The sequence below is a fragment of the Lupinus angustifolius genome, unplaced genomic scaffold (assembly GCF_001865875.1).
Source record: "Lupinus angustifolius cultivar Tanjil unplaced genomic scaffold, LupAngTanjil_v1.0 Scaffold_154_38, whole genome shotgun sequence".
NCBI classification, from domain to species: Eukaryota; Viridiplantae; Streptophyta; class Magnoliopsida; order Fabales; family Fabaceae; genus Lupinus; species Lupinus angustifolius.
The window spans coordinates 1-23536 of NW_017726043.1; the positions used below are offsets into that span (position 1 = coordinate 1).

Sequence of the window (23536 nt, forward strand, 5' to 3'; positions counted from 1 at the left end):
AAAATTGTAGAATGATAATCACTTATATTTATTACTAAACAATATTACGTCCATAAAGAGACTAGGTTGTCACACCCTAGTCATTGGTGACTCTAATATTGATGTAGTAATGAATATACGATCTTAAGAAAAGTATGTTTAACTTGGCAAATAAACTAAGTAGTACAACTACTTCCTAGTTTATTTGTTAAGTGTTTGAGATATGTAATTTTTTTTACTTGAAATCATTTTTTAGGTGATCAATCTAAAAAGAGCATTAACTACTTCTCAAAAAAATTAAATTAACCAAAGCACCAACTTGAATGTTTAAAATTTAAACTTTTAGAATGTAAGAAGAAGTATAAATTACATAACCTTATTCAAAAGAAAATGTTAAGAGCATGAGCCATCCATCCAAGGATTGGATGCTTTTGAGTTCCAAATGAGAGTACAAAATTGATTTTTTTTGTATCTCATTTGCCTTCTTCTTTTCTCCTCTTGAATTCTAAACTAAGACTACAAACTTACTTGAAATTAAAGCTCTAAACTAAGAAATGAAGAGAGAACTTCATAGAGAGGTTTCTAGTGAGAGATTTCTTTGTTTCAAGTGTTTTCGATATATTTTGCTCGAATGAAATGGTCTCTTATTTATAGGCCTCTCTGTTGGACCGCTAAGCAGCTGACCAAACCCTTCAACATGGGTTTGGTCCCTTGACCAAGTAGCTTAGTCACCTCCTTGTGCTTGACTCATCAAAGCTAGTTGTGGGCTATGAAACCAGCTATTGTGAGCTACTTCTGAAAAGCCTATGGTGGACTACTTGAGGTGAGGTCATGGATGACTTCATGTTTTCCTTGATGGTTAAGTCAAGTCTAGTGCACACCGCTCAGCGCACTTGCTTCACCGCTAAGCTGCTCGTTCAGCAGCTTCTAACCGTGTTCATTGGGACATGGCCTGGTGCTTGCTGATCTGGTCAAGAGTCTGGTTCTCCGTTGAGCTGCTTGGTTGGACCGTTGAGCTGCTTGTTCAGCAGCTTGGGCTTGTGCCAAGCTCATGTTTGACTGTGTCAAGCTGAATTTCTGATCGTGCCAGGTCTAGTCTAGTACTAGGCTGAGCGGCTAAGCAGGTCCGTTCAGCTGCCTGGTTGAGCAGTTTGGTCCAGGTCGGGCTGGTGGCCAGGTCAAGCTGGTGTCTAGGTCAGCTCAGCGGGACTTGCCCCACGCTTAGCTGCCTGGTTGAACATTTTGATCTTTGACTTCTTTTGCTTTGTTGACCATGAGTATTTCTTTCTTCTTTTCTTCATTCTAAATCTTATAAAATACATAAAAAAAGATTAATTTGTTCTTATAAAAGTGGAAGTGAAATAGACATGTCCTTCATGACACAACAGTGATAGCAAAAACTAATGTTTATGAAGGGCACTTTGGGAGTTTTCAAGGTCGAGATGCAGAATAGTGTGAGAACTGCTTTTGCTTTTAAAAGTAGGCTGCTTTTGGCTTATTTATTAGAGGATCTATCTGCAGAATGTGATTATTTGTAGACAAAATGTGCAATCTAGAATCAACAAAGCAAACCCAAGATTAATATGACCAAAGAAAATAAAAGGAATAGTTAAGAGATGGGAGACATAAGCCATTGCATTATCACATCAATCTAAACCTCAATCCATTGGGTTCTACTTTTTTTAATGATTGAATAAAATCAAAGCAAATGGAGTTTGGTACTGGGATAAATAATGGCATATCTCAAGGACATGCATTGTCTAGATTCTAATTACAGGGAGCTTAACAAATCAAATAATCCACTTTCGATCTCATTATTCCTTGCAACAAAACTCTCTCACTAATATTTTTAGCAATATCAAATATATATTGATATAAGTTTAGACCAAACAATTCTTATAATATAGTAATATTAACTGTGATTAAGCTCCCTTCAACTAATATTTTACATGTTTATTGTCTAATCACTTGGCAAATATTAGAATCCTTTTTAAGGAGAGTAAATTATATGGAGATCAGTCCAATTTCTACAAAAAGAGGAAGACTAAAATATGCATAGGCGAATCATTATAAAAGATTTAGATATTAATGTTTTGTTAATTAATATAATTTATGATAAGACATTATGACATTGTTCAATCTATGTAATCTACCACACATATTGTGAAGTTCACCATGGATGAAGGGTACATGGTTATTTTCTTCATGCTGACCCTAAGTTTTAATAACAGTACATTTACAGTAAATAAAATATTAATGGGAACAAGAGCATGTAACATAACAACAAATTAAAGATTATAACCAAATAATATTTTTTCTGTGGATTTAAGATTGAAAAAATGCCATAAAATTGTGATAACAAAGGATGCCCATGAAGTTAACAAAATTTCAAGCAGGCACCATACCCTCAAAACGTCCCTAAAATATTGCCTTTAGAGTCTCATTTTAACTACCAATGATTCAACAACTTTATTTTAGCAAAAGTTGTGATTACAAGTAGATGAATCAATTTCTTGTCCACAATCCCTTCATCAAGACAATCCCCAAACAACCAACTGCCATAGCGACCATAACACGAGTTCTGGTGTGATCTAAATCAGTAGCTATGCTTTTTCTGCTGTTGGTTCTTGCTTGCTGTGGCTTCTCTTCCAAGCTTCCCCGAAGAAGATTACTGAGATTGTCCAACTGATGCATGATCTGCCGTTGACCACGCACAATACCAGCTATCTGATTACAATCAAAATTCGAGTAAATCAATTAAGAACTAATGCAGGATTCATTTCGTAGTTAAGAATGATTTTATACTTCAAAGAAGAAGAAGAAACACAAATTTTAATGAACAAAAAACAAGTGAGCACTTAAAAGGACAATGGACAATTTCAAAATTTTGTTTCACTTTATATGGTGACAAAAAACATTTGATGGCTGCTACTGTATTTCTCCATTCACTAATTGGAGATACACAGAGAGAGACATGAAAGCTCTATAACAGGAAAGGAGAAAATTCTGATGGTTTCCCTAAGGTTAAATGAAAGCACTAGAGATGAGGTGAACATAAATAAATTATATCTCATAAAAAGAGTGGAAGTAACATAACAGAATTCACATAAATTGTAAAAATATGTAAAAGAAAATCACGGGTTTCTAACTTTTAAGTGAAATGACGACTTTCGTTATCAACCACCCTGTGACCTGATTGAAGGTCATAAGTTCAAATCCTGAAAACAATTTCTTTGCTTGAGCTATTAAGGTTGCAAACATCTTCCCTCCCTAAACCCCACTACATAGGAGTCTAGTGCATTAGATCGCCTATCTTTTAATCTATCCTAGGTTCTTAACATGAAGATTATCATGGAATAACCAAAATTACAAATCCAACTAAATGAGAGAAATTGGACTTGTTCCATAATGATGGAAACCATCTCCCAGGAAAATACAGTTATCAAAGAATTAACTTAAAGGGTCAAGAATTTGATGAATTACATAAACTGAAAGTGGATAAGATATTAGAATCAGAAAACATACCTCATCCATGAAAGTAGAATCTTTAGCCAATTGCGATGATGACGAGGAATTCGGCATTTTAGATCCACTTAGGGAACCGTTGCTCAAACTTGTCATGAAGTAAGACGTGGGAGCAGAACCATTGCAGGATTCAGCTTGAGCTGACATATTTTGATGGGTTGGAGAATTTTTGTTGATGGTTAACTTGGTGTTCAGCTCTTCAATATGATTTGTGAACTCATCCATTCTATCACTAAGGGCAGAAATTTGTTCTGTGAGCTGATTCATGGCTCCCTACCAAATATTAGGTGAATGTAGACAAAAGATAGATAATTAATTGGGGAATGGACCAATAAAGAAGTGAAAATTAAAATTCAATATGTTTATAAGGGATAAAAGACTATCCAAAATCCAAATGACTACAAGTTACCTGATTTTCTGGTCTTGTGGAGGAATCTGAATTTCTTTCACCAAACTCTCTATTGTTGGCAACATATCCAGTAACTTTGGCTAGATTTTTGTCCCTTTGATTTGTATATGACTGTGACATTCCACTTTTGGAGATACACAATAATCAATTAGGTAGCTGCAAAGCACTTTTCTAGAAAAATACAATAAATTTAGATGAACTCATACACCTCCTTCTATTTGCAAAATCTACAAAACCCTCCCTCATCATCCAAAAAGTAAAACAAATATCTAATTAGTGGGATGATAAGCAACAACATCAATCAAGCCTCCTACTAATATGCAAGATTGGCTGAATGGAACAATCAACACCGTGGGACTCTATTGAAAATCAAAATTTTAGTCAAACCAATAAGAGAAGGATTCATCTTTTGTGGTATCTTCTAATGCGTTTAGATGGAAAATTCTCACCTCCTCATATTTTTATTTCTCATGTCGGCGGAGACTCTAGAAAGTGCTTCTTTGGGGCTTGATACCAAATCCTCATCTAGGCTGAGCTTTGTCCTCAAATCATCTGGCAGGGCCTGTGGAACAATTAGACAAAGACGGCTAATATAGGATTACATATTAGCAGATAGTAAGCTATCATACCATAACCTCATTCACAAGCTTTTCAAGTTGAATTTGTTCAATGTAGGTACGAGGAGTGTAGGAACCTTCTAGACCCAACTGTTCTCCGATGCATTTTACAACTAAGCGATCTCTTCCTTGTACCTGTTTATTATTCAGTTCCAAGAAAATCAGCGAAAAACATTATCAACCAAAACTTCCACTAGGAACAAGTCAAGTAAAAATGGAAGAAAAAAGATTGTGAAGTCATAGATGTAAACAACTTTTTTACTTGATGTATTTTATTTGGAAACTCTTTCTTTACAACAATAACCAAAGCTTTTGCTCACTAGGTGGATAAATAGAATATGTGTCTAAACAAGAAGTCGGTAATAAGATAGTATCATAAACTTATTCTACCAATACCTGAATATAATGTCGATTAAGTTGCTCAAGCCAGTCTAGTTTTACACAAATACTATCATCAGAAAAGACATGACTGTTTCTTTTAAGGATTGTGGCTATTGTGTATCCCAGGGCCATTAGTCCACCAAGAAGGCGCACACTGACCTCAAAAGTAATTCTTGGTGATATGACAAACGGACTATCTTTCACCCATTCCTGAAAATTTATATGCCATCAATTAGTTGACACCATGTAGGAAGTTCATTCTCAGTGAATCTAGAGAATTATAAAAAGTAATATGTAAAATACAGAAGATGTCAGATATCTTAATAGCATACCAGCCTATGAAATATCTATTATCATGGTCCAAAAGAAAATCAACAAAGAAAGAAGTCACTGACCAAGAAACTATTCGAGGGCGCAGTGTTTTAAACTGCGGTTGCGGTAACGGTTGCGATTATTGCAATTGCGACCATTTCGATACGATTGTGACTGTTGTGGTGTGAATTATTTTGTGATTAAAAAGATATTATTGAATCCGATGTAGCTTGATGCGGTCCAAATATGGCCCAATTTGTGGCCCGATGTGACTGCATCATTGTGATTCAGATTCGGAGTCACACGCAGTTACGCTGTGATGCGGTTGCAGTAGTCACCGCAATCGCAATATCGCGACCGCATCAGGTGATGTAGTCCACAATTTAAATCACTGCAAGGCAGCCCATTGCACGAGGCTCCCACCTAATGGGGTATGGGGAGGGTAGATGTATACAGTCTTATCTATGCAAGTGGAGAGGCTTTTCCAAGATTTGAATCTATGACCTATTGGTCACTAAGCAGCAACCTTACAGTTACGCTTCGACTCATCCTCACTAACCAAGAACTTATGAGCCTCTTATATTCCAAATGACATAAAACAAAGCCAACCTGCCATTAAAGGTCCTAAAAAGTATAATGACATAAAACAAAGCCAACCTGCCATTAAAGGTCCTAAAAAGTATTTCTACTACAAACTTCTAACTTACAACACCGAAGTTGAAGAAATATCAGCATTGAAAATGTTAAAATGTCATATCCAAATAACAAAACTGGACTTCATAAGTCAACCAAACTGTATGGAGTATCTAGGAGGGCTGGAGGGGTAAAAGAAGATTGTGGTAATGGATTCCATACTCAGTAATCTAGTGCTACAGGCCAGAGTATTATCCAATAACTCCTAAGCACAATTTTCTGTGTATGTTCACTCGCTTACAATAGAATTATTTTCGACCTTCTTGTGGAGATCAGAATGTTGCTTTAAGAGAGTGCCTATTGGCCAAATTTGCAGCAACATTGGAAATCGTTTGTTTGTGATAAATGAGCAAAGCTAGCATTTTGCACTCTTGAAGGTTTTTTAAATATTGAATTATTTAATCCTATAACCAAATTCAAGATTTCTATGATAACTTGCTATTCCACAGTGGCACATATTAAAGAAAACATAAGGTAACAGTACTCTACGACCAGCAAGGTTTAATTTTAGATACTTGAAGCCTGCTCTAATCATCCATTTCCCTTTCCCTCTGCAATTCACCCAATTCGACTGTTTTGCAATGCATCCTTTTCTGTTAAATGTCCTTATTAATATTAGTTAGGATATTAAGATTACTCATGTTCGGAGACTTACTCCTAATGAGGTCAAGACTTGGTTATTGTTTTATGTATTAGGAGACTGTTTGGAGTCTTGCATTGGGTAGCATATCAAACTCAATGTGGTACTTAAGCCATGATGTTATCCCCTCCCTAATAGACTCGTCTTTTTGGCTGGGCTCTCTCACCTAATAGACTAGTAATACCTAACCTAAACTAGTACTATAAATAATTTGTAGTGGTTTGTATATAAACTCAATATATCAAGCTAATATCAGAGGTTCAAACCCATATTTCTATCTTTCCAATATTTCAATTGAACTATGTCCTTGTATGCAAATCTGATATCACATATTGAATGGAATCAATGGACAAATAGGTCACTTTGAATAAAAATTATAAACAAGGAACCCAAACTGGATGAAGCAAACCTCAAACATGAGACTGTATTTCCCATCCTTATTTTGCATCCTCAAATATGATTGGCATGTCTTCGGATCTTCACCGGGTGGCAGAAGATATATGTCATAAATCTGCTCTGTTGTTTCCTTAAAACCTTCAGGGAGAAGGGATTTAATTTGATCTGCGGTCAAATTCCTTGTTGACTAGAACAAATTAAACAACTGGTTACTACTTTCCATCAACACATCATTAGAACCAACAAGACTATCTTTGCTTCCCTTCCTTCACACAAGTGGAATTGAAATAATGAGTTGTCTGTGAACTAACCTTTAATATGTAAGTAGGGCTCTGGAATCCAATAAATGGATTGAATTTGTTGGTGATTTTTATATGCGCCGTCTGGAGATCAGGCTCAATATAGGCCTTGTACATTGGATATACCTGCAGAGGAATAAGCATAAGCACTTCTGGAAAAACAATTAATTCCTAAATCTGTATAATATGTTAAAGGGAATTAAAAAAGTATGAACCGTCTCAGATATTTGATGAATAATTTCTTCAGGCTCTTGACCAGCACGTTGTATGTCACGTATAACTCGCTTTACAAGGTCAAGGTGAACTCCACCTGTAACAGATACTCGAAGGTCCAGTAGAGGTTGCAACTTCTCACTCAAGGCATAGATACCCTCTATAATTACAACTTGGGAGCTTGGGGGTTCTACTGTCCTGTAACCAGGGTACATTTTAATATGTAATGGAGACCGGAGCATAACAAGAAAAGGAAGACCAATATTAAACAACAGTATGGGGCTACACGACTATATCCCCACACATCTTGCTGCAGAATGCAAATAATTACCAAAATATACATAATTTCCTTATTTTATCTCATCAACCTTTATTTTCCTCAAAATAGTGTTTCCTGAACACTGCCCGAGTCAATAAATATGCAAGTCTAAAATATGCCAAATTGTGAAGAGACTAAAGATGGCTCAGAATTTAACCTGTATCCTGTTCGCGAACTGGACTTGAAATCATATATAGGAACCTGGACTGACTTTCCTTCCTTTAAATCATGTAGATTCTGGAGCAACGTGTCATAGTCTGTTAAGCGCGGATCTACAAAGAGATAACAAAGTTAACAAGAGATCTGTGTCCTAACTTAAAACTGTTAGCATGCCCTCAAATGTCATAATAACCAAAGTATGAACATGATAACCAAACATTTTATCTTGTGCCTTAGGTAAATCTTTGCACCAGATATACAATAAGAAGCATATATACTTGCTCAGCTCTTCTAAACTTGAATGAAATTGTTGCTTATAGATGATTGGACTTCTAATGAAGCCTCAAGAAAATTCAAACCTCATTGAGGAAAAAACAGGAGGAAAGGCTAAAAAGAAGAAAAACAATTCATATTCAGTGATGAGTTCAAGGGCATAATTGCAGAATGGTTGAACTAGCATGATACCATCTTCGCAAGACTTCAATATTTTATTCCATTATCAAGATTATCAAAAGGGAGAATCAAGAGGAGAGATGAGTGAAGCCATTCCTTCCCTCTGACTCAGAGAAGAATTCTGATATATCATGCTATGTGCATACTGCATACTGATAATGTGCCTTAGAAAGAATTCCAAAACCATCACATAAGAAAAGACCAAATGATAACTTACCATCAAAGTTTCCATCTACAATTCGACTAGAATCGTTGTAATTATCCATCGAAATTACTGCAATGCTGGGCATGAAGCTGAGTATTTTTTCAGTAAATACAGTCTTCCCAGCCCCAGAAGGACCTGCCACACCTACCATTATGATTCCATCGTTCTTTTGTGCTAACATTTGGCATGCACGAATTACTATAAAAAATCCCTTCTCAAATGATAGTTGATATTTGATTGAAGTAATCTCATAGCGATCAGAGTCTTTTCTTTTAACCAAATGAACTTGATCTTTTAAAAGACCAAGCCGTGTATGATGGGTATCAGCATTTGGTGTATCTTTCACCATTGAATTGAATAACTCTGAATTCCTTCAAAAGAAAAAAATGTTAAACAATACAAATAAATTTAGAACGAAGTATAACCTAATATCCATATTAGATCCCTATATGTATAATTGTACTCCATACACCAATGTACATGGTAGGATTCTGCATTATAGCTTGCTAATCACACCAAAAGCTTTTCCAACATAAATCAAGAAAGTAGATTCAGTCTTCCTATCACCTTCATTACAACATCAACCAAGCCTTAAATCCCACTAGGCGGGTCGGCTAAATAGATCGAAGGACGTCTTAATGCTCTACCATAAATCATGTTCATTGACAAAACATTGTTCTCTAAATCTTTTCTAATTGTTTTGCCTATAATTTTTCTTGGCCCCTCTTCCTCTAAAGCTTGGACTAACCTTTATTTGATCTACTCTCCTTATTGCGGCTTTTAATGATTTCCCCTAGACATGTCCAAACTACCTATGGCATGATTCTACCATCTTTTCTATAATATGATCTACTTCAACTTTCTCTCCAATGCATTCATTTTGTGCCCTATCTTGTCTAGCATGTCCACTCATCCAACACAACATTCTCATCTCTACTACATGGAGATATTCTCTTGTTGACACTTTACCGCCCAATATTCTTCTATCACCCTTTCAGTAATCATGTAGCCTTTAGTGTTCCTATCACCCTTTCAGTAACCATGTAAACTAGAACAAAGCAATCCTAAATATCATTTAACATACCCTACTGCGAACTGGTAGAAGTTATCTAAGTAATAAGTAATTATAGTTTTATTTTGTTATATCTAATCTGTGACCTATAAACTAGTCACACTCCAGGCATAACATTAATATTAGAAGAAGTTGCACACCTAAAACTTTGAATTTAAATCACCAACGACCTATATCAAATAACCGGACCCATTGAAGCAAAAACGTTAAAGTAGCATTTGCTTTGATGCACAAACAAATCATGATCAAATAGCACAGAACAAGACATTCTGTCCTGTTCTCTTTGGTTCAACCTAATGTTTTAAATTGTAGTTGCGATCATGATTGCGGTAACGGTTGCGGTTATTGTGATTGCAGTCATTGCGGCCGTTGCGATGCGGATTGCGGCCATTGCATTGTGAATTATTTTGTGATTAAAAACTACTTTTGAATTTGATGGACCCAATACGGTTGTGTTACGACCCGATGCAATTACGTTGCGGCCGCATCAATGTGATTCGGAATCACATCATAATTGCAGTGTGATGCTGTTGTGGTGACTACCACAACCGCAATATTGTGGCAGCATCGCAGTATTGCAGCCACAATTTAAATCAGTCACCATAGAAGTGCGGAACCAAGTGTTCTACTTTCCTGTCTTTTATCATGTTCACAACACATCGATGACCGAACACAATTTGTTCTATCCCGACATGTGTAACTTAGGCTACCTAAAAAACCAAAAAAATATGTTTTGTTTAATGAAATATCATACGGGCACATAAGTAAAATTCAAATGTCATGTTTAGAAGTTGGCAGAGAAACAGTAGACTCCTATGAACTCAGAAACAAATTTTTTTCTCAACAAGCTCTGAATAGATAGCTTTCAGGTATCATCATCAGAATATCACAATTCCAAAATCACAAAATACATCATCTTCTATATACAACCTAAATTTAAACAAACAACATTTTGCTCCCAAAAAAATAATATTTACGAGAACATGGAAAGGATCACCCCATAACATAATTTCCAAAAAGAAAGATAGAAAAAATACAGAAACAAGAACCAAGAGAAGGTGTGTCAAAACGAAGCAAAACCCCGAAAGGGATCCAAATAAAACGATGAAAATTTCCAAACTTTGACAGAAAAAAACAGGAATACCTAGAAGAGAATGCGAATCAAAATTGATCCAATGTAGACGTTAGTGATGAACAAAGCATGAACCGTGGGACCCTCAAATGAACAGTAACAGACTAACAGTGACTTCAGCAACAAACAACAATAATATAATAATAACAACCCAGAAGAAGAGAATCCATTTTTCACGGTCGGTTCTGCAATCTATTAAAATTATATATTATATTATCCTTTTTCTGGTTGCAACTTGCAACCCCTTTATCCTGAAATCAAGGAATGTGATATTCTGCCAATTTTTTGGGATGTGAGAATTTCTAGACAATCTGCATAGAGAGAAGTTTTTCAGAAGAATGGAGAAAAAATATATGAAATATTTAATTATAGATTATATATGTTAATTCACAGCACAGGTGAAGTTTCTGTATCAATGGAGGAGTCTAGCACTTTCATATAAGCATAAAGATAGTCTATAAGACTTAGTTCGAATGCAACCTTATATTATCAAGTGTATAATATCCCACTCTAGTAATGGAATATGACTTTATATTATTACACCAACCAATTATTTTACAAAATTTTGTTCTACTAGTAAAATAAAATATTGCTAACCACAAACCAGCCAAATACCTGAGGTTAAAAATGTTGTTAAACTTTGAGCTGGACATTAAATTGAAATGGGTCTCATATTAAGTTTAAATAATTAAATCATCTGATTGGATTATTTCATATAATAATTTTATCTATAAATATATAATTATATATAAATGTAAAATTTTATATAATTAATATATATGTATAATGATATTTAACTAACATCTCTTCATCTTTTTTTGGAGAAGTAAAACAAAACATTAGAATAATGTTTCGTTTTCTTTAATTTTAAATGAAATATCCAATTCACTTTTCGGTTTTACTGGAATTTCACCAGTTCAAAGCGATCCAACCATTCATTCGATTAAGATTGTAAATCAGAGTTGTTTTCAAGTCTGGTCAACGATCAGGCTGGTCATATCGTCCAGTCTGGTCCTACTCTCACAACGTTGGGTTAAAGAGTTAAGTGATGTGTTTTTTTGTATTACCAATGATATCTCTCACCTTTTTTTATGTAAAGAACTAATTGTCCCTCCCGAACCAATGTCGCTCTCAGGAATCAAGTCTTGGACTTTGAGAATCCAATAAGGTACTACACTATTAAGCCAATGTCTTATTGGTGTTAAGTGATATGTTTGTATTTGAAAATAATATATCCAGAGTAAAACGTAATTTGATGCTGCATAGATATGGTGACCAAGTTAGGTCTTTAATACATGACAGTTTGGAAAATTTAAAATTGATATGACATTGCTGCCAATGTGGATCTTTTAGTATCAGAACTTTACATTGTATGACGATTATTTTAGTTTTTTAGGAATTTATTTCGACAATTATCTTCTTTTGATAATGACTAACTTTGTGATAATTGTATATTTAGATGACCCATATGATCCGTTTTACTCGTATTAATATATTGAGAAATAATAAATTTAGTTGTCCATTTTACACTTTCCATTTGTTTTAGCAGAACCCATAAAAATAAGAATGTGAAGCTTAATCTTGTTAGACTATCTCTAGCAGCAAATAAATTTTTTATTATTATTTGGGTTTCACATCATTCCATTCTAGTTATCAGGGCCTCATAACTAATAGGGATGGTTGCATACATGACCGGTCAAAGAGCATCTCATGGCCAGCGATGATGCTCCAACTAGCCGATTATGCATTTCATGTTAGTCAAGCTACCTTGATCCCTGATCGACCAAGAACCGGCCATGGCCGGATAAGAAGCTTAACCACTGGCTTTACATTTGCCCGGACATAGTGGACAACTCCTAGGGCCACTACCCTGACATCCTAGTTGTCATGTCACCTCCAAATCCCATCTATCCTCTAGCCGCATGACAAGGACAAATTGCAATACGATTGTCAGACGGACCACAAGCTACATGTTAATTATGTACAGAGTACGACCTTACCAAAGCCGCATGGCATGGGAAAAGCAGTCCCGACAGGTCAGAATGGTCGGCGATGCCAACAGTACTCTCTAGAGCCACATCATCCACTATAAATAGGGGCTTCCTCCTTCACGAAGTAACATATATCGATTATCATTATCATTCATATTTGCTATTTCTATTTCTCCATCTCATTTATTGCTCTTGGGCATTAACTCTATAGTTTTAATGACTTGATTGTGAGATAATATTTTCAGGTACCTCCACTGACGGGTCCAAGTAAACTCCGTCCAGATTCTTGAAGAACTTGAGCCCGTATACTAGAGAAGTACTTCCCGAACCTCTAGTCCGACCAAACTTGTTTACTAGAAGGACACACATTATTTTATAATTTATTATAACTCCTCATGAAATAAGAACAACATATATTTTTTTCTTCACAATAACAAATATCATTCTTATTCTTATTTGAGTCTCACAACATCTACATTTTTTCACAACATCTATCTCTCTCCTCAGTGTCCATTATCTAAGAACAACAAAAAATTATTCTTATTTAAGAATAAAAACAGAAAATAAGAATAATACATTGAAGAACAAATTAAAAATATTATTTTATGTTAAAAATAATCATTGTGGTTGTTATTAGTTAGTCGTGTTTACAATAAATTCTTTTCAAAATGATAATTTAATGAGATTTGAATATATGCCTGCATTGGGATATAAAGCCATTTACTTTTGTCACTGATAAAGCAACAGTGAAAAAATCATATGAACATTACATTTTTACCAATATGTGAAAGGAAGTTTACTGCGAACACGTTGAATTGTTACCCTTAAGGTGAAAGGGCGTTTATCAATAGAGTCTCACAGAAATAGTGTTCTATCTATTTGGGTGAAGAAAAAATGTATGGGTTAATTGTGAATGAATCTTACACATTATTATTATATTATTAACTATTCACGTTTTGTCATTATTGACCGTTTAATAAAAGTAGTATAAATAAATGGTGGATGATAAATATATATTGTGTCAAAATATTTAGATTAAAATGTATAAATATAACACTTGTCGGATAATTTTAAAGAAAAAGTAAGATTATCGTTTTTCAAGTTCAACAAAATAATGCTGAATACTTGAATATGTTTAACTTCTAACATAAAACTTCCACTCATAATTGTTGAAAATGCCATACGTCGTCGTAGGAATTTCAACAAAATATGTTGCGAGCATTATTCAAATTAAGAAATAGACCAAAATAGTAGTCCAAGCCTTGAATATTGTAATTCATCTAATTGAGATAATACAACTAGTATTAGTGGTTGTATTAGCTTTTATCTTGTATTAGTTGACCAAACAAAGTTCATTAGTTTGTTAACTAAGTAATTGCTATAAATAGCAATTTTGTATTTGGAATTAGTTAGGGGTCGCAATACGGGCCAGCTCGGCCCAACCCACCTTTGGTCTGTCAGAATATGGTTGATCCAGTTTAGCCTTATTAGTAAAATAGCTCAAAATGTCAGTCCAACCTATATTTGGCAGGACTCGCAGGCCAGCGGGTTGACCATTTTTTCAAAACACACATTTAAGCTTTTAGACAACAATAAATAATCATCACGCCACATAAATATCTTTTAAAACAAAAAATTACACACAAAAGTCCACATTCTTACAATAACATACCATCTTAATTTAAAACTTATAAATTCTAAACAACAAGCCAAAATAGTCTTAAACTTTAAGACTCTTAGTTCACAATAAAACTTCTAACTCTTAAGTTTTAAACATTAGATACTCTATTGGAAGAAGATGCCTCCACTTTTCTATTACTACCACTATCAACGTCTTTTAAATATTTTTCTTCTTTATCATTTACATTATGTACATGATTAAATTAACACATGCTTATAAAAATAATTAAGTAACAAATAAATGATTTGAATTATGTTAACTAACAAAAAATAATTAACTAACAATATGATTTGAATTATGACCAGAACCTTCCATATTAATTGTCGTCCAAAATAACAATAAAAAATAAAAAATAAAGTTAGCATCACAAATTGATAGGGACAACAAATGTGCCCCTACAAGAAATCTTGAAAGCTTTTAAGAATTTTATTCAAAAGAAGAAAGTAATTGATTCAATTTCCAAAAAAGTATAAACAGTGTGTTATACATAATCAAGATTTATTCAAGCTATTTAGGTGGTGATAATGCAACAGGGATGTTTCTGATGCAAAAGTATCTCTAATCTTGTATATCTAACGATATTCAATTTTTTCTTCAAAAATATAGGTATTTGACATGTAAAAACCACAACATTCGAGTGTGAAAATAAATAAACGACTTAAAATACCCTTTACAGAGTATTTATTCATAACACATTTTAGAGAATAAATACATTTATTATCCACCAATGAACAGAATCACAACATTGAAAGTAATAGAAGATCTACATTATATTAACTTACCGTAAAAGCATAAGCCCTTAGCATGCCTAAATTTGTTTTGTCTAAAAATGAAGAGTGCACAATAAATTCTATATTGATGGCAACCAATAAATTCTAACATTTGAAGAAAAGCTAACAAAAAAAACTAACATCATTTCATGATTAAACAAGCTTTAATAGATCCACAAACTCAAACATAATATAAACTAAAATCAGATCTATAACAATGTTCCAATTAAATACTTGAAGGGAGAATGTTTACGAACCTGGAGCGGCAGATGGAGAAAATGAAGAAACTCAGATGAAGAAACTTGGAGTGAGTGAAAGAGGTTGAAACAAGAATGAAGAACAGCAAAGGAGAGAATATTTTGAACCCTAAACAACTAAAAAGAAACACAAATGTAGCAAGGCAACAATAGTGTTTGTTTTGATTTTTATTAATATTGCCCATTGGATCAAACCCATATTGCTATCCCTAGAATTAGTAGAGACTATTATACACAATAATACTTTCTCGAGTAATACATTCTTTCTCTCTTCTCCCTTGATTCTCTATTGTGTGTGTTCATCACACAATAACTTTGTTGGTTCTAATAATGGTATCAAGAATAAGAGGATCAGGAGCCTGTGGTGGTGTTTGTGACGACACAAGAAGTTCTAGTGGCAGAGCTTAAGGCAATGATGATTAGATTTGGGAGAAAATAGTGGAATCATATCACAAGAATGTAATGTCGAGCTCGAATGGGTTTGCTATGAATCTTCCTATTCTCCATGGTAAAAACTATGTTCATTGGAGTATTCATATGAAGTCAATCTTTGGCTTTTAAGAAGGCCTCATTTTTATGCAATCTGGGTTTCACGTAATCTATGCGAATTTTACTGAAGCCTATAAATTGGAACACAAAGACGCCAATAATAGGGATTGCAAGACAATCTTCCTGATCCAGTAGTGTGTTGATCATGTTAATTTCCAAAAGATCTTAATTGAATCATCTTCCATGGAAGCATGTGAGATCTTGGAGAAAAGCTATTCGGGAGTGGCAAAGGTGAAGGAGGTCCGACTCTAAACAATGTGCAAGCAATATGAATTGCTGCAGATGGAGGACCAAGAAACCATTGCAGATTACTTTACCCGAATTCGTAGCTTAGCCAACCCGATGAAGAGTTATGGAGAGAAGATATCTGATCAAGGGGTTATAGAAAAGGTACTCAAAACCCTTTCACCTAGATTTGATTATATGGTAGTGGCTAAAGAGGAAACAAAGGATCTTGAAACTCTCAAAGTTGATGAGTTGCAAGGTTCATTAGAATCCCATGAACAAAGATTTCTAGAAAGGCTTTGTGATAGACAATCTGAATATGCCTTGAGTGTTCAATTCAAAAAGAAGAATTATGGGCACTATGATTAACAAAAAGAAGGATAGAGAAAAGTGGCATGTTGATAACAGAAATGATGTTGGAAGTTCAAATGCACATTGACAAGGTTCTCAAAAGAATGACTCTAGTGGCCAGAGTCATGATTCTGAATCAAGCAATGCCAAGAAGAGAGGTAACCAATATAGTGGAAATAAGAAGAGGGGCAAATGAAAAATTAAGTGCTTCAATTTTAAAAATGGGGTCATTTTGCATCAAAAATCAAATTGAAAAGGGCTACCCGGGAGAAGATGCAGAAGTCGTATTAGCCAAGGATGAAGACTCAGATTCTGAAGAAGTGATGTTGTTAGCAAAATGGGAGAACTCAGGTCCATATTTTGCTGATTCAAATGAAGCATTGTTGACGGTTACCACAAAAAATGACTAGAACACCTCAAACAATTAGTATCTTGACCATATGATGTTCCAACCATATGACTGGGCATATGGAATGGTTTATATCCCTTGATAATTATGTGAAGACGAAGGTGAAGATTGTAGATGATATCTCCATTACTACATAAGGAATTGGGAAGGTTATGATCATGAAGAAAGATAAAACAACCTCATATATCTCAAATGTCTCGTATGTGCCTAAAATGAGAAATGACCTTCGCAGCCTAGGCCAATTACTTGAGAAAGGACACTAGATGAGACTTGAGGACATGATGATGAAGATTCAATAAAAAGTGAATCATGACATTGAAAGCACAACTCTCACATAATAGAACCTTTAAGGTTGGTATTCACCTTGGAGATCATAAGTGTTTGGAGTCTATTGCAGATGATACATGGACTTGACATCATAGACTTGAACTCCTCAAATTTAGAAGCCTAGAATTACTGAGTAAGGATGTTATAGTGACTAGACTACCCAACATCAAAGCACCACCATAATTGTGTGATGAATGCCTTATAGGTAAGCAAGCCATAAACTCTTTCACTTCTCATATACCAACATGGACCACTAAACCATTAGAAGTTGTGTACATTGATGTGTGGGGACCATTATAAGTTCAATCACTTGGATAAAATAGTTACTTCGTGACATTTAAAGATGATTTCACAAGGAAACTATGGATTTATCTTATAAAGAGAAAGAATGAAGTCTTTAGCAAGTTCAAGAGTTTCAAAGTAATGATAGAGAAACAATGAGGTGAGAAAATGAAGCTGCTGAAAAGTGATGGTGTTTGAGAGAATATTTCTCATGAGTTCCACAACTTCTATGAGCAAGATGGTATCACATATGATATGATTGCACCATAAACACCCCGACACAATGGGACAGTTGATATAGTCAATAAAACTATTCTAAACTTGGCTAGAAGTATGCTAAAGAACAAGAAGCTTCCCAAAAGATTTTAGGGAGAAATTGTGGCTACTACAACTTATATATTAAATAGATGCCCCACAAAGAGATTGAGAAATGTAAAACCAGAGTAAGTTTGGTCAGGGCTCAAGCTAAGTGTGAAACACTTTAGGTTGTTTAGCTCAATATACTACAAGCACATACTCGACAACAAGAGAAATAAGTTGGATGATAAAAGTGAAAGCTAATTCTTCTAGGATATCATTGAACATGAGCGTATAAAGTGATTGACCCAGAAACTAGTACTATCTCATACAAGAAATATATGAAATTTGATAAATCTCAACATTGAGATTAGAATTCAAACAAAGAAGTTTTATACAAGGCAAACCAATTGGATATTGACAGTGGTTAGGAATATGCAATCAGATAAGACAATGTTAATGTTACTGAGAGACCTTAGAGACAAATACAAATGCCAACAAGATTGAGAGATTATGAAGTGTTTCTTGATTCCACAATCACATTTGAGGGTGATTTTGTCCATATGGCTCTGTTAGCTTGGATGAAACCATTCACATTTGAACAAACTACTAAAGAACGTTAATGGATTGAATTAATGAAGGAAGAAAACATGACAATTGAGAAGAACGATACATGAGAACTTACAACATTCCCAAAGGGAAGAAAGTTATCTTCGTAAAATGGGTATACAAGGTGAAGCTCAAGCCTGATGGGACTATAGCCAAGTACAAGGCTAAACTAGTTACCAAAGAATTCTTGTAAAGACCATAATTGGATTTTGATGAGGTCTTTGCTCTAGTGGCAAGGATAGAGAAATTGAGATTTGTCATTGCTATTGTAAGCTCAAAGAATTGGTCTCTATTCCAAATGGATGTGGAATCAACATTTTTTAATAGCCCATTCGATGAGATTTGTCAGGACTGATAATTGGATTCTAATGCACCAGGAGAAGTACATTTTTTATGTACTTATAAGATTCAACATGCTTGAATGCAATTCAACTTCAACACAAGTTGAAACTGGAAATATTCTTTGTAAAGGGGTCATTGGAGATCAATTTGTTGATTCAACTCTCTATAGGAAATTAATAAGATCACTGAGGTACATTTGCAATTCTAGGCCTGATCTAGACTATGGCGTTGGAATAGTTAGGAGGTACATGGAGGATCCTAGACATTCTCATAAGCTGACAATAAAGAGATTAGTCAGATACTTAAAGGGAAGCATGGATTATGGTGTTTTATTCCCCGTTGATAAAAATGAAGAACCTAAGACAATGTATGGCGACACAAATGTTGACTGGTGTAGTAACAAGAATGATAGGAAGAACACTATTGGATACTTGTTCTAGTTTGGTGATGCTTCTGTGAGATGAAGCTCAAATAAGCAACAAGTTGTTGCTCTATCGTCATGTGAGGTTGAGTATATTGCAACCTGTATTAGTGGATGTCAGGCATTGTGGATGCAATCTTTACTTAGGGAAATGGGAATGCACACTAAAGATCCCATTTTACTTCTTGTAGATAATAATTCAACCATCAACCTAACCAAGAATCTCGTGTCTCAAGCAACAAGCACATAGAGACAAGGTATCACTTCTTAAGAAATCAAGTGGACAAGAATAACTTGAAGCTAGAGTTCTACATATATGAGGAATAACTTGTAGACATACTCACTAAACCCTTGAAAATGGACACTTTTGAAGAGTTGAGATGTCAACTTGGTGTTGTTAGTTTAGCTTGTATGAATTAGGGGGTGTTGAATATTGTAATTCATCTAGCTGAGATAATATAGCTAGTATTAGTGGTTGTATTAGCTTTGAACTTGCATTAGTTGACCAAGCAAATTTTGTTAGTTTTTTTTAACTAAGTAATGGTGTTATTATATACAATAATATTTTTCTCCACAAACTCATTTTATCTATATTCTCCTTCGATTCTCTGTTGTGTGTGTACATCATACAAGAACGTTACTGGTTCTAACACTAAGTACTTTGATCCATTTTATAACATATAAATATAAATAACAATCAAATTAACAATAAGATGAATACAAATAACACACGTACAAAGGAACTCATACCTCACTTCCAATCAAATGTTCTGAATGTAATTGGGTACTTATATTTATACTCATTTTCCCTGCACTAAATGGTTTTGACTGAGCGCATCACATTTGGTAATACTAGAAGTTATATTTTGAACATAAACATTAGGGCATTGTTGGTATTTTAACTTAACCTCATTAAATTACTACATGATGAAATGTGTGGCTTGTTTCAAACACTTTTTTCCAATGCCCCATGTCATAAAGGCTATGTTTGGTCGGGTTGAAAAGTGAAGCAATGAAATGAATGGGAAAGAAATGGGAAGAAAAATAATGTTTCTATTGTTTGGTTCGCATTCAATAGAGGGAATATAAGAAAAAATGGTAGGACAATGCCTTTATATTTTCTCTCTAATATTAAGAGGAAAACTAGTGGAAAGATTAATGATGTATTTTCTTGTCGCTAACTCCCTATATATTTAAGAAAAATAATGTATGAACTAACAGTGTATGATTTTTATACACTACCATTATATTATCTTTCATTCATGTTTTATCATCATTGATTATTCAAAAAAATGTTACAAATAAATGGTAAATGATGTGCTGAATGTATATAAATATTTATACTAACAATACATAGATATTACACTCTACATTTAAAAGAGTCATATTTCGTGTTAGTCGCACATATAAATATCAATAATTTACAATAATTCTAAAAAACAAACCAACAAATGCATGTGAGTGTCATTATTATTAATAATTATATTCTTTTCTCTCCATTTTTCTTCGTTTTCTACCCTATCAAACAACTAAAAAATCATCACATTTTTTATTCATTTTCTCCTCTTCACTTTTCCTTCCTCAACTTTTCTTTTGGAAACTAAACATAAAAACAACACATCTATTTTTTTTCGAAAATTGTCAATTTATATGCGATTTTCTATAATTTGTTAAAAATTATAATTAAATTAAAGTTTAATAATTCAGCAGTTTTTACAATCAAAATAAGTGTCACTTTTATGCTCTGTTTGGTTTAAGAAGAGAAAGAGAATAGAGAGAAAAAGATGAGAAATGGACTGTGAAGAAATAAAGAGGTGAGAAATAGAGTGAATTTTTCTATTGTTTAATACAAGAGAAAGAGAAAAGAAAAATAAGAGAGATATGTGTTTTGTTTTATCTTTTGTTTATTTGGTGGAGTAGAAAAGGAAAAGAGAGATGATAATGTTTCTTAAATGTCAAAAATATTATTCCAACAAATATAAGATAAAATTTATATTTTTTAGTAGTAAAATATTAACATATTTAAATATGATGATATATTATTTTCATTATTAATTTTTAATCACCAACCAATAATTATAACATTCAATATCATGAAATAAATAAAAAAGAAGAGATAAAATTAGTTTATTAATTTTTATAGGATATTATTGACATTTGCATAAAATTGTCCTTCACCTCAATTTCTTCTCATATGTGGGGAAAAGAATATTTATAGGACACATACATTTTTTTTTACTTTCTCCCTTCTTTCTCTCTTCTCAACCAAAGTCGAGAGATTTTTCACCCCTCTTTAACTTTGTTTGATTGAAGATTGAAAAATGATAGAAGAGAGAAATGTGAGAAAGAGAGCATAGAGAGCGAAAGATATTAGAAAAAGAGTATATTTTTGTAGTATTGGAATAATAAAATGATAAAAGAAAGAGAAGAGAAAGAAGTAAATATGAATTTTTGAATGACAAAAATATGTATACTATTGAAAGAAAGGAAACTCAAAAACACAAAAGTGGACATAGATTTTGTCATTTAAGACTAAAGTAACTTTGGCTCAAACATTATCTCCAAAAGTGGAGAGAGAGATTTTTGTGTAGACCCAGGTAATTTTTCTTCACTCCCTTCACCTTCTCTATTAAACTAAAGAAAAGAAAGTTTATATTTCTTTTGAACCTCTCTCTGATTTCTCTTATATTTCTATACAATCAAAGAGAGACTAACACATTCGCTCTTTGATTTCTCTTATATTTATTTCTATACAATCACAGAGAGACTAACACATTATCTCTCTTTCATAAATCTATCTAACCAAAAAAAGGTTAGGGATAAAAAAAATGTTCCCATATATAAGGGTAATAATGTTTTAAATACATGTCATACCCTTTTTTTGTTGTTGACATTTTCACCATTAAAATCTCATGAAATTGCCACGTGATCAAATATGTGTCATGTTTCAATCATATTATTCTAGTAGCCATATAGTTAAAGTCATCGCATGATGCATATGTGGCATGTTTCAACCATATTTTCTAACAGTAATGTCATATTAAAGGGTAACATAATAACCTGTTGATATCAAGTAGGGGTGACTATGTGTTGAGTTGGGATGAAAAATACTTGTCTCTTACCCGACTTTAAATGTTGGTCATTTTATTTTTCTAAATCTGAACTTAGAGCCGAAAGTTATCCGACCCCAGATATTTGTCAGGTCAGTTTTTGAACTTGAACCTAACCCAAAACCCAATTAAATATAATGCATACAATTTTTATAAAGTCTTATCAATACTACCTATTACTATAGATATATAATTTGACATATTATATGATGTATTTGTAAATATGTTGTTAATAATTTAGATATACGTATCTATGATAAAAAAAATTAGAGAATCAATGATACTTTTTCCAAAGAAATGTCATTACTTTAGATACAATTAAATAGAAAAATACAAATTTGAGAAATGAGTGACCGTACGATAGGTTGGGTCATCTTTATCCCTTACCTAACCATAAATATTATCCGAGTCTGATTTTTGAACCCGAATCTGGCTCTAGACCGAAGAAAACTCGACCATATTCGAGTCAAATCATGATCGGGTCAAACTTGGTGAACGGGAAGGGTCGGGTCCTACTCACCGCTAATATCATGTAAAGAGTTCCATCCCAGGATTAAGATTTCTAATTGTGTTCAATGTCAAGAATATGGGTGAATATGACCAAGTTGGACTCGTTAAGGTTTGTTCCTTATGTAACCCTAAATGTTGATTGAGTTATTTTTTGAATTAAATCTTAGACTCAAAGACTAACTAGACCACAAATGTCGACCAAGCTTGCTTTTGAACCCAAACTCGGTCTTGGATCCGATTATATATAATGCACACTCATTCTTGAGAAAATATTCTCAATACTACTTATTATTATGAATATGTGATTGCTAACCGACAAATAAGAGTAAAATTCCACCTTCGATGTTGCAAACAAGTATAGGAAAAATATTTTTATCGTCCCCACGTGGAATTGCCAAATTATAGCCTTTTAGGTGTTTACTATTTTAAGCTCAAATTTATTTTGGATTTTTTGTTGGTTGATACAAAAACTTCGATTGTAATCTATGAAATTATAAATATAGTTGGAGTTGAAGTTCACACTCACTCTCAGTTTCACACTTGATTCTTTGTTTCATACCATTTAGAATATCAGCCCATATAAACACGTCAATATGGCTAA

General features: G+C 33.7%; 2 protein-coding genes across 4 annotated transcripts; one reads left to right on the top strand and one right to left on the bottom strand.

The window, feature by feature from the left end:
* Positions 1–2267: 2267 nt before the first annotated feature.
* Positions 2268–11186, bottom strand: LOC109340281 (uridine-cytidine kinase C-like). 3 transcript variants are annotated; one of them, XM_019577932.1, is made up of 12 exons: positions 10817–11186; positions 8613–8963; positions 7941–8055; positions 7467–7662; positions 7264–7377; positions 6966–7139; positions 4927–5121; positions 4543–4665; positions 4363–4475; positions 3914–4037; positions 3505–3777; positions 2268–2706 (listed from the first exon to the last, which is right to left on the bottom strand). In XM_019577932.1, the coding sequence occupies exons 2-12, from the start codon at positions 8947–8949 to the stop codon at positions 2485–2487; spliced, it is 1986 nt and encodes a 661-aa protein (XP_019433477.1). In that variant the 5' UTR covers positions 8950–8963; positions 10817–11186; the 3' UTR covers positions 2268–2484. The 3 variants fall into 3 exon arrangements, with proteins under 3 accessions (XP_019433477.1, XP_019433475.1, XP_019433476.1); XM_019577930.1 differs by having other exon boundaries at positions 8613–8971; XM_019577931.1 differs by lacking the exon at positions 10817–11186 and adding an exon at positions 9843–10094 and having other exon boundaries at positions 8613–9337.
* Positions 11187–18616: 7430 nt separating this feature from the next.
* Positions 18617–19334, top strand: LOC109340282 (uncharacterized mitochondrial protein AtMg00810-like). The gene is made up of 2 exons (XM_019577933.1): positions 18617–18741; positions 18902–19334. Exons 1-2 carry the CDS (start codon positions 18617–18619, stop codon positions 19332–19334), a joined length of 558 nt encoding a protein of 185 aa, XP_019433478.1.
* Positions 19335–23536: the final 4202 nt, after the last annotated feature.